This window comes from Dryobates pubescens, chromosome Z (assembly GCF_014839835.1).
Source record: "Dryobates pubescens isolate bDryPub1 chromosome Z, bDryPub1.pri, whole genome shotgun sequence".
NCBI classification, from domain to species: Eukaryota; Metazoa; Chordata; class Aves; order Piciformes; family Picidae; genus Dryobates; species Dryobates pubescens.
The window spans coordinates 90410785-90423677 of record NC_071657.1 but is presented as its reverse complement, the minus strand read 5'-3'; the positions used below and the strand labels follow the sequence as shown (position 1 = coordinate 90423677).

Here is a 12893-nt window from a genome sequence, read left to right as displayed (position 1 = left end):
TAGGATGGATCATCAATGGGTAATTTTTTTTTCCAATTAAATATATGCTTTAAGTGAAATTGCATGTCCATAATTTTTCCCTTTTACAGGCACAGATGCACTTGAATTCTTCTACAAATTAAAAAAAAAAAAAAAAAAAATTAAAAAATCCAGGTAATGGAGTTTATGGAAAGATGTGCAAGATTTTAATCCCCCAGAATCCACATTCTGATAATTAGCTTAAAATGAGACTTTCTGAACCCTAAGTGATACCACGAATACTTTACGATTGGAATATACTGTTTTAGCTGATCCTCCAGCACATAGCAGAACAGAACAGAACAGAACAGAATAGAATAGAATAGACCAGGTTGGAAGAGACCTTCGTGATCATCATGCCCAACCTACCATCCAACACCACCTAATCTACTAAACCATGCAACCAAGCACCCTATTAAGTCTCCTCCTGAAAACCTCCAGTGATGGTGACTCCACCACCTCCTCAGGCAGCCCATTCCAATGGGCAATCACTCTCTCTGTGTAGAACTTCCTCCTAACATCCAACCTAAACCTCCCCTGGCACAGCTTGAGACTGTGTTCTCTTGTTCTGGTACTGGTTGCCTGGGAGAAGAAATCAACCTCTGCCTGTCTACAACCTCCCTCCAGATAGTTGTAGAGAGCAATAAGGTCACCCCTGAGTCTCCTTCTCTCCAGGCTAAGCAGCCCCAGCTCCCTCAGCCTCTCCTCATAGGGCTTGTGTTCCAAGCCTCTAACCAACTTTGTTGCCCTTCTCCGGACATGCTCCAGCAAGTCAACATCCTTCCTAAACTGAGGGGCCCAGAACTGGACACAGTACTCGAGGTGTGGCCTAACCAGTGCAGTGTACAGGGGCAGAATGACCTCCCTGCTCCTGCTGGCCACACTGTTCCTGATGCAGGCCAGGATGCCATTGGCCCTCTTGGCCACCTGGGCATACTGCAGGCTCATGTACCCCTAGGTCCCTCTCTGCCTGGCCACTCTCCAGCCACTCTGACCCCAGCCTGTAGTACTGCATGAGCTTGTTGTGTTGAAAGACAAAGCCGAAGTGTGGAGAGGGAAAAGAGAAAACATTATTACAAAACCTGAAACTAAATAGTGTCTTAATTTTAAATAACTAACTTTGCTCATACACTCATACAAGCCAGATGTAGTTGCAGGATGGCACCCAGAACTTTCTATGCCATATGGTGAAAAAGGTCTTGTAGAATGTTAGGCCAGATGTTGCATGGCAACATGACTCCGTTTGTTCAGGCATTCTGGTGTTAGAAAACATTCTGAAAAAAAATAACTAAAAATGTAATCTAAAAAATCTGAGATGTATGAAGATTATTTCAACAGAAGAACTGTTATGAAAAGTTAAGGAATAAGAGTTCAAACATTGCTACTATGTTGCGTGACCTTAAATACGCCACCATGTTTAATTTGGAGTTGGGGGGAAGGTGAAGTGTGCCCCCTCAGAACACAAAGCAAAAGAAGCATCCACATAATACATTCTTCTTGCACACATTGCTCATCATAAATAAAACCAACTCTTGTTCCAAACTTAGTGAGCTGCAGGTCAATATGAACTTGGGGGAAAACCTTACGCAGAGAATTCTGCTTATGCTTTACCTTATAACAAACCAAACTATAGTACTAAGCTTTCTAAGGACATCTTTATCTACTCATGAACTATGGAATAAGTAATTCTATTTTGTGTTTTACCATAATTCTTTAGCCAGATGATCCTCCTCTTCTTGCACTAGAAATAAAAGCTAGGAGAAATGAGTTGGTGTTCACTTGTTCCATACTAATGCTGGAACTGACACTGAGTGAATAGGCCCAAACCACGTTGAGGGTTTAGACTGGAGGTCCCACTATATTCCTTCTCAATTGTGGGTACTACAAATACTGGGTCACAATACCCAACACTGACTTCACTGCATTCCGGACTCAAGCAAAGGCATATGAACAGTACTCAGAAGTAATACAGTAAGAAAAGCAGAAGACATGAATTTGAAATACTGGAAGAGAGCCTAAACGTCATTCTCCTAGCTAGCCAAATGTATTACTTAAGATCTCTACCAAACCTACAATTGTTCTACAATCTGTAACTGTACCGAGATTACAATGTCTGTTCAGAAAGCAAATGAAACCCCAGCCTTTGATGCCCCAGCATATCAGTATAGCCTCTTTTGGCCTTGGAGATCTGAATGGGACATATAACAGCAAATACGGCTGGCACAAACTGACAGCATCTAGGTTTAAGAGCCATTTATTTCCAGGTATGATTGTGGCCTTCTTCCACTGAAAATGAAGTCACACTTTTCCTAGCTTTTCCAAAAACTCATTCCAATGCCTTCCCTCTTTTAAAATACTCTTGTCCAAAGCTGTGCTTTTCCCCTCTTTGCCCTTTCTTTACAGTTTTCAGATCTCACTCTTACAATGCAATGCTTGCACTCATACAAACATTCATAATTACGTAAAATAAAATAAAATAACCAAGGTAGTTTTAACATCTGATTATCTGGTTTTCTGGAGCCACTGTGTTAATTTTACTAAAACAACATCAACTGTATTGAGTTTTATGTTAAATTATTTTTTAATCTGTGCTAGTACCTTCCCTGGGGGTGTTAAAAAAACCATGTAGATGTGGTACTTCAGGACATGGTTTAGTGGACATGGCAGGGTTGGGTTGATGGTTGAACTTGATGTTCTTAAGAGGTCTTTTCCAACCTTAATGATTCTACAGTCCTGTGATTCAAGAACAGGCTAAAGCACATTTACTAAATACACAGGTGCTTTTATTTCATTAAGGATTATTCTTAACCTGTTGAATCAGGCTGCAGAAGTGTTTCTCTTGTAAAGCACAGAACTGGCAAAAATTTGAAAGACACTAACTGTAGGAGAGGGGTTTGTCTTGTTTCTTTCAAAATCCTCTGCTGGAACAGAGGATTTTAAAAATGATGTCTCCCTTTTGCACTAAGTATTTTAGTCTACAAACTGGTGGAAAACTAAATCAAGCCTGTGTTCTTTGGAGGACCATTCTGCAAACTGTCAGGACAGTCACAATTTTTTCCCATAGCTGGTCAATCATGTTCCACAACATCTACCACTAAACACAGGCACTAGAGACTGTATTCAGAGCTTAAATTTCAGGATATATGTATCAACAAACTTTTAGCACTGCCTTTTTGTTCCAGGAAATGGTTGTTTTCTTTCAAGGAATATTACATGTTCTGTCCTTATCAACTACTTTCCAAATATGGTATAGCTTTTTACCTACTAACATAGATTAATAAACCTAATCATCTCAATTTATTAATTTTCTCCTCCAAAAACACTTGCCACTTCCTATTCCTTGTGGACTCCTTGTGGACTTCTATCTACAGGTCTAAAGTACTAGCAAACCTTTATCCACACACTGCAAGAACATGGGAAATTCTCCTACTCATTTTCACAGTCTGGTATTTAAAAAACAGTACGTGTCTCTCTGTATTTACAGCTAGAATCTGTTCAATTAATCCTTTGCTTGGTCTCTCTCCTTCTTTATCATAGAATCACAGAATCAAAAAATCACAGAATCAATAAGGTTGGAAAAGACGTCAGACATCATCAAGTCCAACCTATTACCTAATACCCAACACCTCCTGACAACTAAACCACGGCTCCCAGTGCCACAACCAATCCCTATCTGAACACCTCCATGATGGTGACTCCACCACCTCCCTGGGCAGCACATTCCAATGGCGAATCACTACCTCCATGAAGAACTCTCCTCACCTCAAGCCCAGACCTCCCCTGGCACAGCTTGAGACTGTCCTCCTGTTCTGGTGATGGTTGTCTGGGAGAAGAGACCAACCCCCATCTGGCTACAACCTCCCCTCAGGTAGTTGTAGAGAGCAACAAGGTCTCTCCTGAGCCTCCTCTTCTCCAGGCTAAACACCCCCAGCTCCCTCAGCCTCTCCTCAGCTCAAGAACTCTCCCCAGCCTCACCGCCCTTCTCTGGACACATTCAAGTGTCCCAACATCCTTCTCAAATTGAGGAGCCCAGAACTGGACACAGCACTCAAGGTGCGGCCCAACCATTGCTCTCTAGCAGTACATTTCACTATATCTCAGAAGAGAATGAGCTGTCAAAACAATAAAATCTATTGGGCATCAAAAACTGCTGACAGAAGGAATGGCAGGGAGTGGCTGTTAAGTATGGTTCCTTCAACCTTCTTCTTCACCCCAGAGCTATTAAGAACTACAATCTGCAACAGAACACTATAATTGTAAAGATACTCAGTAAGATCAAGGTACATTTTTCCAATTGCGATCACTTACTAAGACAAATATATGAACCTCGGCACAAAGAAATTTACATTATTTTAGAATAAACCCCAATTATTCACCCTTAATTTCATAGTGAAGTTAAGCTTTCTTTTTTATAAAAATACCTGGCAGAGTTTATTTCCATGCTTATTATAATACAATTGCTCTTAGATGATGTCAAGCTTTACATCACTGTCAAATACTAAGGAAGGCAAAAATATCACAGTTGTGCTCCATGAACATTTGTGGTTAGTATAAGTCCCCTAAACTTACAGAGCATAAAATGCAATCAGTAAACAATCAAAATCCTTACCGCTTTGAACCCCGTATCTGTTTTGCATGCTTTTCTCCCTGAAAACATTAGGATTCCTTGCCAGGATAGCCTGCAGCAAGACTGGTATATCTCCCTCTGGATCATCACTGCCAAGGTTATCTTTCAACTCTCTGGAATTGTGGAAGTAAGCAAATAAAGAGGCAAATGCATTTTCAAATTATAAGGAACTATAAGTCAAGTAAAAAAACCAAACCCCAAACCAAAACAAACACAACCAAACCAAACACCAAAATGAAAGATGACAATTTAATGTTAAAATATAGAAAAACAACACCCAAGTCTAAATTACAAAAAAAACCCCAAGCACTCTTCCCTGTCTCTATTTATTTTTAACCTCTTTCCTTCAAGAAAAGACAGGAGAGGTGTTCCTACTAGTCTTCATTTTGTTACCAAGCACTTATATATACATGTCTGCTTTTATATTGTGGTCTTCTCTGTAAAAGAATTCTTTGGCATAACATCAAAAAAGTATTATTGTAGGAGTGAAAATAACACATACATGAATGTAAAACATTCAAGAGTGCAGCCCAATGCTTTGAGAATCTTTTATTTTGAAAAGGGAAATTGGCCTATCTTTGACATCACAGAATTCCCTCTGAAGCATAAAAAGACTGTAATGGATTTTCTATAAATGCATCCATGCTTTCACTTATTGTTTGCTTTGAGGACTTAAAAAAGCTACTTCCACCTGATCAAAACAATTGCTTGGACCATGGAGGAAAAAGACAGTGTTGTCAATGTAACATAATTTAAAGGACATCAGAGAAAATTAAAAAATTGAAAAACAACAAAACCAGAAATTTGTTGGTTTCACTCAAATATTTAAGTTCAACACCTAACCAGAATTGATGTGGGTCTTACATGGGGGTCTCAATATTTTCTTTTTGTGTGATAGTAGGTATATCATTTGTCTATATGCATTATTAACCAAAAAAAAGAACACAAATGAGTATTGCACAATCAACACCACAAAGTCTGCCCTCCTAACTAGCAAGAATGGAAAGAGCAGCAGATCTATGAAACAACCCTCAGAGTTATGCATAAGCGCTGCCATATAATTATGCATATTCTAACTGACTCATATAGCATTCATCTGCTAAGTCAGCTTAATAAAAAACCTACATGTTATAATACTCAGATTCTCACAAACATCCTTGATCCATTTAATTTTCATTTCTAGGAAGAGGGATGGTGATCTGATACAGCTGAAGTTCAAAATACATACATGTGATCTGTTGACACCTGATTGAGACTGTGAACGAGCTGTGAAACCAGATTTTCATCCCTGCAAGCCAGAAGGCAGTTCACCTCTTCAGCTATTCGTCCATTGAAAAGCAAGCTTTTTGTTGTTGTAGCAGGTAATGGTGATGGAAGAGGCAGCTGGTTCAAAACTGTTATCAGAAAGGTGTTCAGAATCATTTCGGGAAACACAAGCATACAAACACAGACATCTTCTTACTTCATAAAGTAATTAAGAAAGGAAACTTGACAACTACCTTGAAATACAGGGAAGATTTCTGGATTACATTTTTTTAATCATGAGCCACATACACAAAAGGCTGGACTCTGTTTTACAAAGTAATACAGACAAGTCTACAAGCTATAGAACTATATTGAAAATATTTAACTGTGTTAAGTATTATGAACAAAAACATGGTTTTAAATTTATCAAATATTAGGCTATTTAATATGTTATGGCCACTTTCTCATAAAGTAAAATGCACTGACAAAGAAGGAAATGTAAAATCCTTGCAGTTGCATGCAGTACTTTAAGTGTAAGGACTATATACCTAGTTTTCTACTCAGCTCTTCAATATGAAACCCCACCAAAAAAACCACCACCAAACCAACCAAAACCCCAGCCCACTAAACCAAATAACTCAACAACCAATTTAAACCACTAATTCAATCCTCAATTTACTCTTCCCTTGCTATATTTATTTCTGTGTTAGTCATCTTTTCAAGAAAAGGCTAGTGGTGTTGATTATGAAAATGTCAATTCAGTCGATATACCTATTCAGAAACCTTGGTTAAAGGATCTAACGCAAACACCCACTACAATATTTTAATCAGATTTTAAATAAGCATGCTATACCTTCAGAGGACATTCTTAGGCCTAGACTGAACGAAGAAACTCTTCCACATAAGAAGCCTTGACCAGAGTAAACCACAAGAGGCCAAAAAGCTAGCTACATAAAAGTCACTTTCATAGGTCCACAAAACCAAGCAGACTAGGCTGTTTGCACCCATGAGATAAAGGTTTCCACTGAAGCACTAGAAATAGCTTCAGTAAAACCAGTAATCCTATGCAAAATACACTCTTTTGGCTCTTATATATTTTTAAAATTCTTTGTTAAAAACAAAAGGGGGGGAAAGAATTTGAGTATTTCTCCCTGATATAACATATATAATTACTGTACATAGAACTAAATTTCAATTCAAATGGAAGTGTATAATACATTAAAATAGCTAGCTGTCATTATTTGCATCAAATTACTGTGAACATAACAGAAACTTGGAAAGACAGTAGCAAGATTAGCAAAATCTATTTATAAAACGTATATATTCAGGTAGTTAGCTAGCCAGCAGTCACAAGCCTTTAGTTCAGCTGCCCTTGAATTTCTATACATTAAATAAAAGCAACTGATAAAGAAGAAAACACATCTAATGCAAGGGCTGATCTCATTAAAGCAAATTCAGTCTGCCCATTGACTATTGCCAGTTAAGTATTTTAGACTAGACTAGACTAGACTAGAATTAACCAGGTTGGAAAAGACCTTTGAGATCATTGAGTCCAACCTATCATCATTTTGACCTTCTTTAGCAAATCCTTAATGCTGGAAAACTGCACATAGCCCAGAAACTTATTATCTCATCCTGGTGGCCCACTATTGCACATATGTGGTTATACATAACCAGCATCTTTCAATGTGATACTTCAGAATATCAAAAGGATATGAAGACATTCTTGTGTTGTTTTTGGTGTGGTTTTTTTTCATTCAATACATCATTGTTTTAGTGTAGGCAATTAAGTTCAACTGACGGCATATACTTTCAGTGTCGCTTGGGAAGTCCCCACATTTCAACAGTATAATAATAAAACCAAAAACTCAGAAGCAGCACACTGGGTCACTGAGTCCAAATATCCTCTTTGTCCAAACTGCTCTTACTGCAATTGCTGCTCCAGGACTATTAATTATCTTTACCACAGTAATAATGAAATCCCTCCTAGTTTCCACCATCAATTTGGTTTCAGTTACATTATAAACATTTAGTTTTGTGACATCTTTTAATGCAAACAGTTCTTTTTTCTTCCTAATGTATTTAAAGACAGTACATACCTCATCTACTTCTGTAAGGTGAACAGCTTAGAAAAAATTCAGCTGCTTATTACCATTCTAGCAGCTGTTCCTTGCATCTATTAATTACAGTGACTTTTTTGTACATTGTCTAAAACTAGAAAATTAGTTTTCAAATATATTCAGGATATTCCACAATTTTAGTTAGTTAAGTCTAATGCTTTCTCTCTCCCTCTTCCTTCTCTCAGTGAAGATGATGCGATGTATGTTTTAGAGGAATAGTTTATCATTTATACTTTTTTCTTTATTTGGGGAGTACTGAATGCTATTCCAAACTGACAAAATGTTTTTGTTCCAGAGTTTCCTAGGGGTTTTTTAACCTACATTTCATTTCCTCTTTAAATGAGGATATCTGAAAAGCTTTTTAAATTTAATGCAGTGACAAAATTGAAGTTTTTGTTGCCAAATCTGATTTGGGATAAAATTATCTCTAAGAGTTCTTAAAATATAACTTTATTTCCTATTTTGAAAACACAGGTATTTACTGAAGAGGTAGAAAATAGCGTAACAAAGACAAGAAAATGAAGTGTACTTACGGTCTGTAAGACTAGCAATCCCTGCAAGAGTAGTGATGGGAACATGAGGCATATCCCCATTCATCCTGAAGTTCTGGGATAGTAGTGCCTAAACAGATATTTTAGTTCAGGTGCCAGCTATCATTACTTCCCATCTCCCAAGCACTAAGAGAAAAAAAAAAAAAAAGAAGAAAAAAGATTCTCAGTTTGCTTTTCTGATCTTTAAGTTCAGTAACATATATGAAAGACAGACCATATCCTCAGCTGCACACTAAGTAAATCCTGTCAAGGGTGGATAGAACAATGTAGACTTTAAATACCGAACAGTATTAAGCAATTGAGCAGCAAACTTCTGGTCTCAGAAACAGCTATGTAAAAAAACATGCAAGACAAGACAATCAAAAGAAAATCTGCTAACATTATACAGTACCAATTCAAAATTTGAACTAAACTTTAGATAGTTCATCATACTGCAGTAGGTGGCACTTAATGAATAACAAGTTTAAATAATTAGTACTTCCCAGTTTTCTTGCAAGACAAGGCTAGCAAAAACAAAAATAGATTTACATGTACAAAAATCAAGGCATAAACAAAGTGACATATACAAAATCTTAGTACTATTTTGAGGGTAGTTGCTATTTCAAAACTGATCTGAAAATACATCTTTAATACTATTTGCTCAAACAGAAATTGTATCACCTCCTGTATCAAAAAGTTTAGCCACCAGTTAACTACACTGGTTATTTCCTGCAAACCAGCACAGTATACATTTAACTTCTGAAAACGGCATTTGTTCACTCAGTTTTCACTAATTGTAGTGAAGTCCATACTGCTAAACGAAAAAAAAGTCACTGTAATATTTCAACTGCAGTTCCAAACAAAAAATTTACAAAGATCAAATATTACACTACACTAATCATACTTATGAAATGGTAACAATTGAATATGTTATTTTCTGAATACAAAATAAAGGAAAATAATTAAACATATAAGCAGTTACCTGTTATGCATAGGTTTGGAAAGCAGTAAAACAAATTCTTTTGTGTTTATGTTATCTGCTGAAGCTACTGAAATAATGATTTGATTACACTTACTTTACAAGCCACCATTTTTGAGAATTACATACACAATACATACAAACCAAGAGATCACTGTCATTTCTTTAGTAATATCTCATTCTTTCTTATGCCAAACCAATCACAATGCACAGAATATCACTGCTGATAAATAAATACCAATTGAAGCAAGACGATGAAATGGAACATTATCACAGTAGTATCTCAGTATCATTAAGGTTGGAAGAAACCTCAAAGATCATTGAGTCCAACCTGTCACCACAGACCTCATGACTAGACCACAGCACCAAGTGCCACCTCCACTCCCCTCTTGAACACCTCCAGGGATGGTGACTCCACCACCTACCTGGGCAGCCCATTCCAATGACAAACAACTCTTGGTGAAGAACTTTCTCCTCACCTCGAGCCTAAACTTCCCCTGGCACAGCTTGAGACTGTGTCCCCTTGTTCTGGCGCTGGTTGCCTGGGAGAAGAGACCAACCCCTTCCTGGCTACAACCACCTTTCAGGTAGTCGTAGAGAGCAATGAGGTCACCCCTAAGCCTCCTCTTCTCCAGGCTAAACAATCCCAGCTCCCTCAGCCTCTCCTCAGAGGGCTTGTGCTCAAGGCCTCTCCCCAGCCTTGTTGCCCTTCTCTGGACACGTTCAACTGTCTTGATGTCCTTCTTAAACTGAGGGGCCCAGAACTGGACACAGGACTCAAGGTGTGGCCTAACCAATGCAGAGTACAGGGGCACAATGACTTCCCTGTTCCTGCTGGCCACACTATTCCTAATGCAGGTCAGGATGCCGTTGGCTTTCTTGGTCACCTGGGCACACTGCTGGCTCATGTTTAGGCAGCTGTCACTCAGTACCCCCCACATCCCTCGCTGTTTGGGAGCTCTCCAGCTCCAGTTATATGTCTTCTTCCTGATCAAAGTTTTCATGAACCACAAAATGAAATTCTTTGGAAAAAAAAGAGAACCACCAACCCCAAACAATCCAAAACAGTATTGAGGTTAAACAGAAATGACAATGAGTTGACTTGCTTTGCTGCACTGGCCACTGTCTCATTCTCACCATAAAATGATGTTGGTTCATTAAAGATGTAGTACATTACAGATACAAAATTTTGATTGACAAAACTGTTACAGATACATATTCCCTGTGGGTTTTTGTGCTTGGGGTTTTTAACCCAGGAGAAAACTCCTGCAGCAGTTTCAATTACTACCTGATAATCAAGTTTTTAACCTGAAACTAATACCAATATACAGAGAATTTCAGTGGTTTGTTAAATATACAAGTTCCATAATAAGTTCCATAAATACACAATTCTTGATAACAATAACTAACAGAAAGTTTTTTTTAAAAGTGTAAGAAACAGAGGAGGACCTAACTTTTCCCACAATGAATCAGAAACAGCAAACTCACAGGGTTTTAGAATTTAAATTTTCATTGAAAAGATACTAATTTAAAAAAATCGTTCACATAAATTGTGTGTATAATAAAAACCTCATGCCTGATGATGTCCTCTCTTGACTGAAACTGTAACATAGCGAAGGCCATGTCACTAGTGAGCATTATTGGAAATCCTGTATACAACACAGAAAATGCAGAAAACAAGAAGTGGGGAGAAAAATCTGTTCACTTTCCCTTCCTGGTCACCTGCAAAAGCTATAAAATTAAGTGGTTGTGATGACTAGTTCAAGTTCTTTCCTATTATTGCTGCCACCTTAATTAAATTTATACAGATAAGCAATGTAAAGAATTCCTCCAAAATCAGATACTTAAATTAGGGACCTTCTCCACAGACACATGGTAAAAGACCTGAATTGGCAAGATCCAGACCTGACAGCGCAGCAAGTGGTAAGGGGGAAGAGTAAACATTCTTTGAAAGAGCAGAGTACTAGGGGTTGGTTTGTTTAGCTTACAAAACAAAGGTCAAGAGGGGGTATGGTTCCTCTAAGGCAGTGGAAGGTTAAAATGGAAAACTGCTACAGTGCAATGCTAATACAGCTATGAATGGGAGTATGAAAGCAAGCAAGAAGAAAATCTTAACAGTGACTCTCCTCATCAGAGCTACCACTTTCTGGAACAGTTTTCCATTTGGAGAATTAGAGATAAGCAACACTGCTACTTTAAAGATTGATCATACAGATAATCACAGAAGGGACAGGATGTGGTTGCCTGCAGCAGCTGGGAATTAAGGATGATGATTCCAAGAAATCTCTCTTACATTACAAAGTTTCTGTAAGTATGATGATGTGAGTAAATACATGAGAGTAAACAAAAGACAAAGAAAGGCTGATGGGATTAGTTTATACAACAAACAACATGAAGAAACCATGTATGGGTCCAAATATTACATCAGTTTGTTAAGAGCAAGATTCCATCTGCTCTGCAATTGGCAAACAAGGTGGGATTCAGAAGTAAAGACCGATATCCAATGAAACTAAACTCAGATTTGATGCCACTGAGAACATTAAGAAACTCACTCATTTAAGGAAATTAAAATATCAAGCAGCTAGAGGAAAAAAACAGATAGGTCAAGACAAGAGTTCCTTTATACAAAATCTTGGAGTAGCATGCATGAACTAATGGCAGATTAGTTGGGTTTTGGTGGTGCGTGGTTTTTAGGTTTTGTTTGTTTTGGTTTTTGTTTGCAAGAATTAATGGCAGACTAGTTGGGGGGGTTGTGATATGTTCTTTTCTGGGGTTTTTTTTGCAAGACTTATGAAGTACTACATTGTAGCAGCTCACATGAGGATGCATCATAACTTTTTAAACATTTAGATGTTTTTACATTATCAGTTTTGTATGGTAGCTGTTACCAGAAGTACAGCATTTCTACCTCTAGACTGATAAAATAAACCTGTCAGTTATATGAAATGAATTAAGGAAATGAAAGAACTGCTGCATTAGAAAGCATTTAAAAAACGCATCAAAGGGGAGTATAGCAGTTCAAATGGACAAGTAGAAATACCATTTACATGTATGCAAATGAAGACTTGCTTATTCAGCAAATACATATTTAGGTTCTTGCTTCTTTAAGAAACAATCCATATCCTAAATGACATTTCAGAGAGGAAGAAAGTTCAGTGCAAAAAGGAAATGATACAAAGAACTCCAGAGTGAAAGGAAAATGGTAAAATGGCAGCACATACTGAGAATAATATATGAAAGAACTATCATCACAATAATAAAGCAAAGCCAAGCCAGGCCAGCAATTCAAGTACTACTTCCGAAGTTATGCTATGAGCAATAAGTATGTATTTAAAGTGTTAATCCTGTATGTTATCTTTGTTTTGTTTTGCCAG

The 12893-nt window shown here is 37.7% G+C and overlaps 1 protein-coding gene across 1 annotated transcript in view; it reads right to left on the bottom strand.

Moving 5' to 3' along the window:
- The window catches only part of NIPBL (NIPBL cohesin loading factor), a 172123-nt gene that overhangs the window by 92790 nt on the left and 66440 nt on the right, over positions 1-12893 (bottom strand). The window contains exons 2-4 of the mRNA XM_054179014.1: positions 8544-8687; positions 5874-6039; positions 4628-4758 (exon numbers count right to left, since the gene is read on the bottom strand). Of these exons, the coding sequence (XP_054034989.1) occupies positions 4628-4758; positions 5874-6039; positions 8544-8607 (361 nt within the window). The 5' untranslated portion in view covers positions 8608-8687. The remainder of the gene's footprint in view (positions 1-4627; positions 4759-5873; positions 6040-8543; positions 8688-12893) is intronic.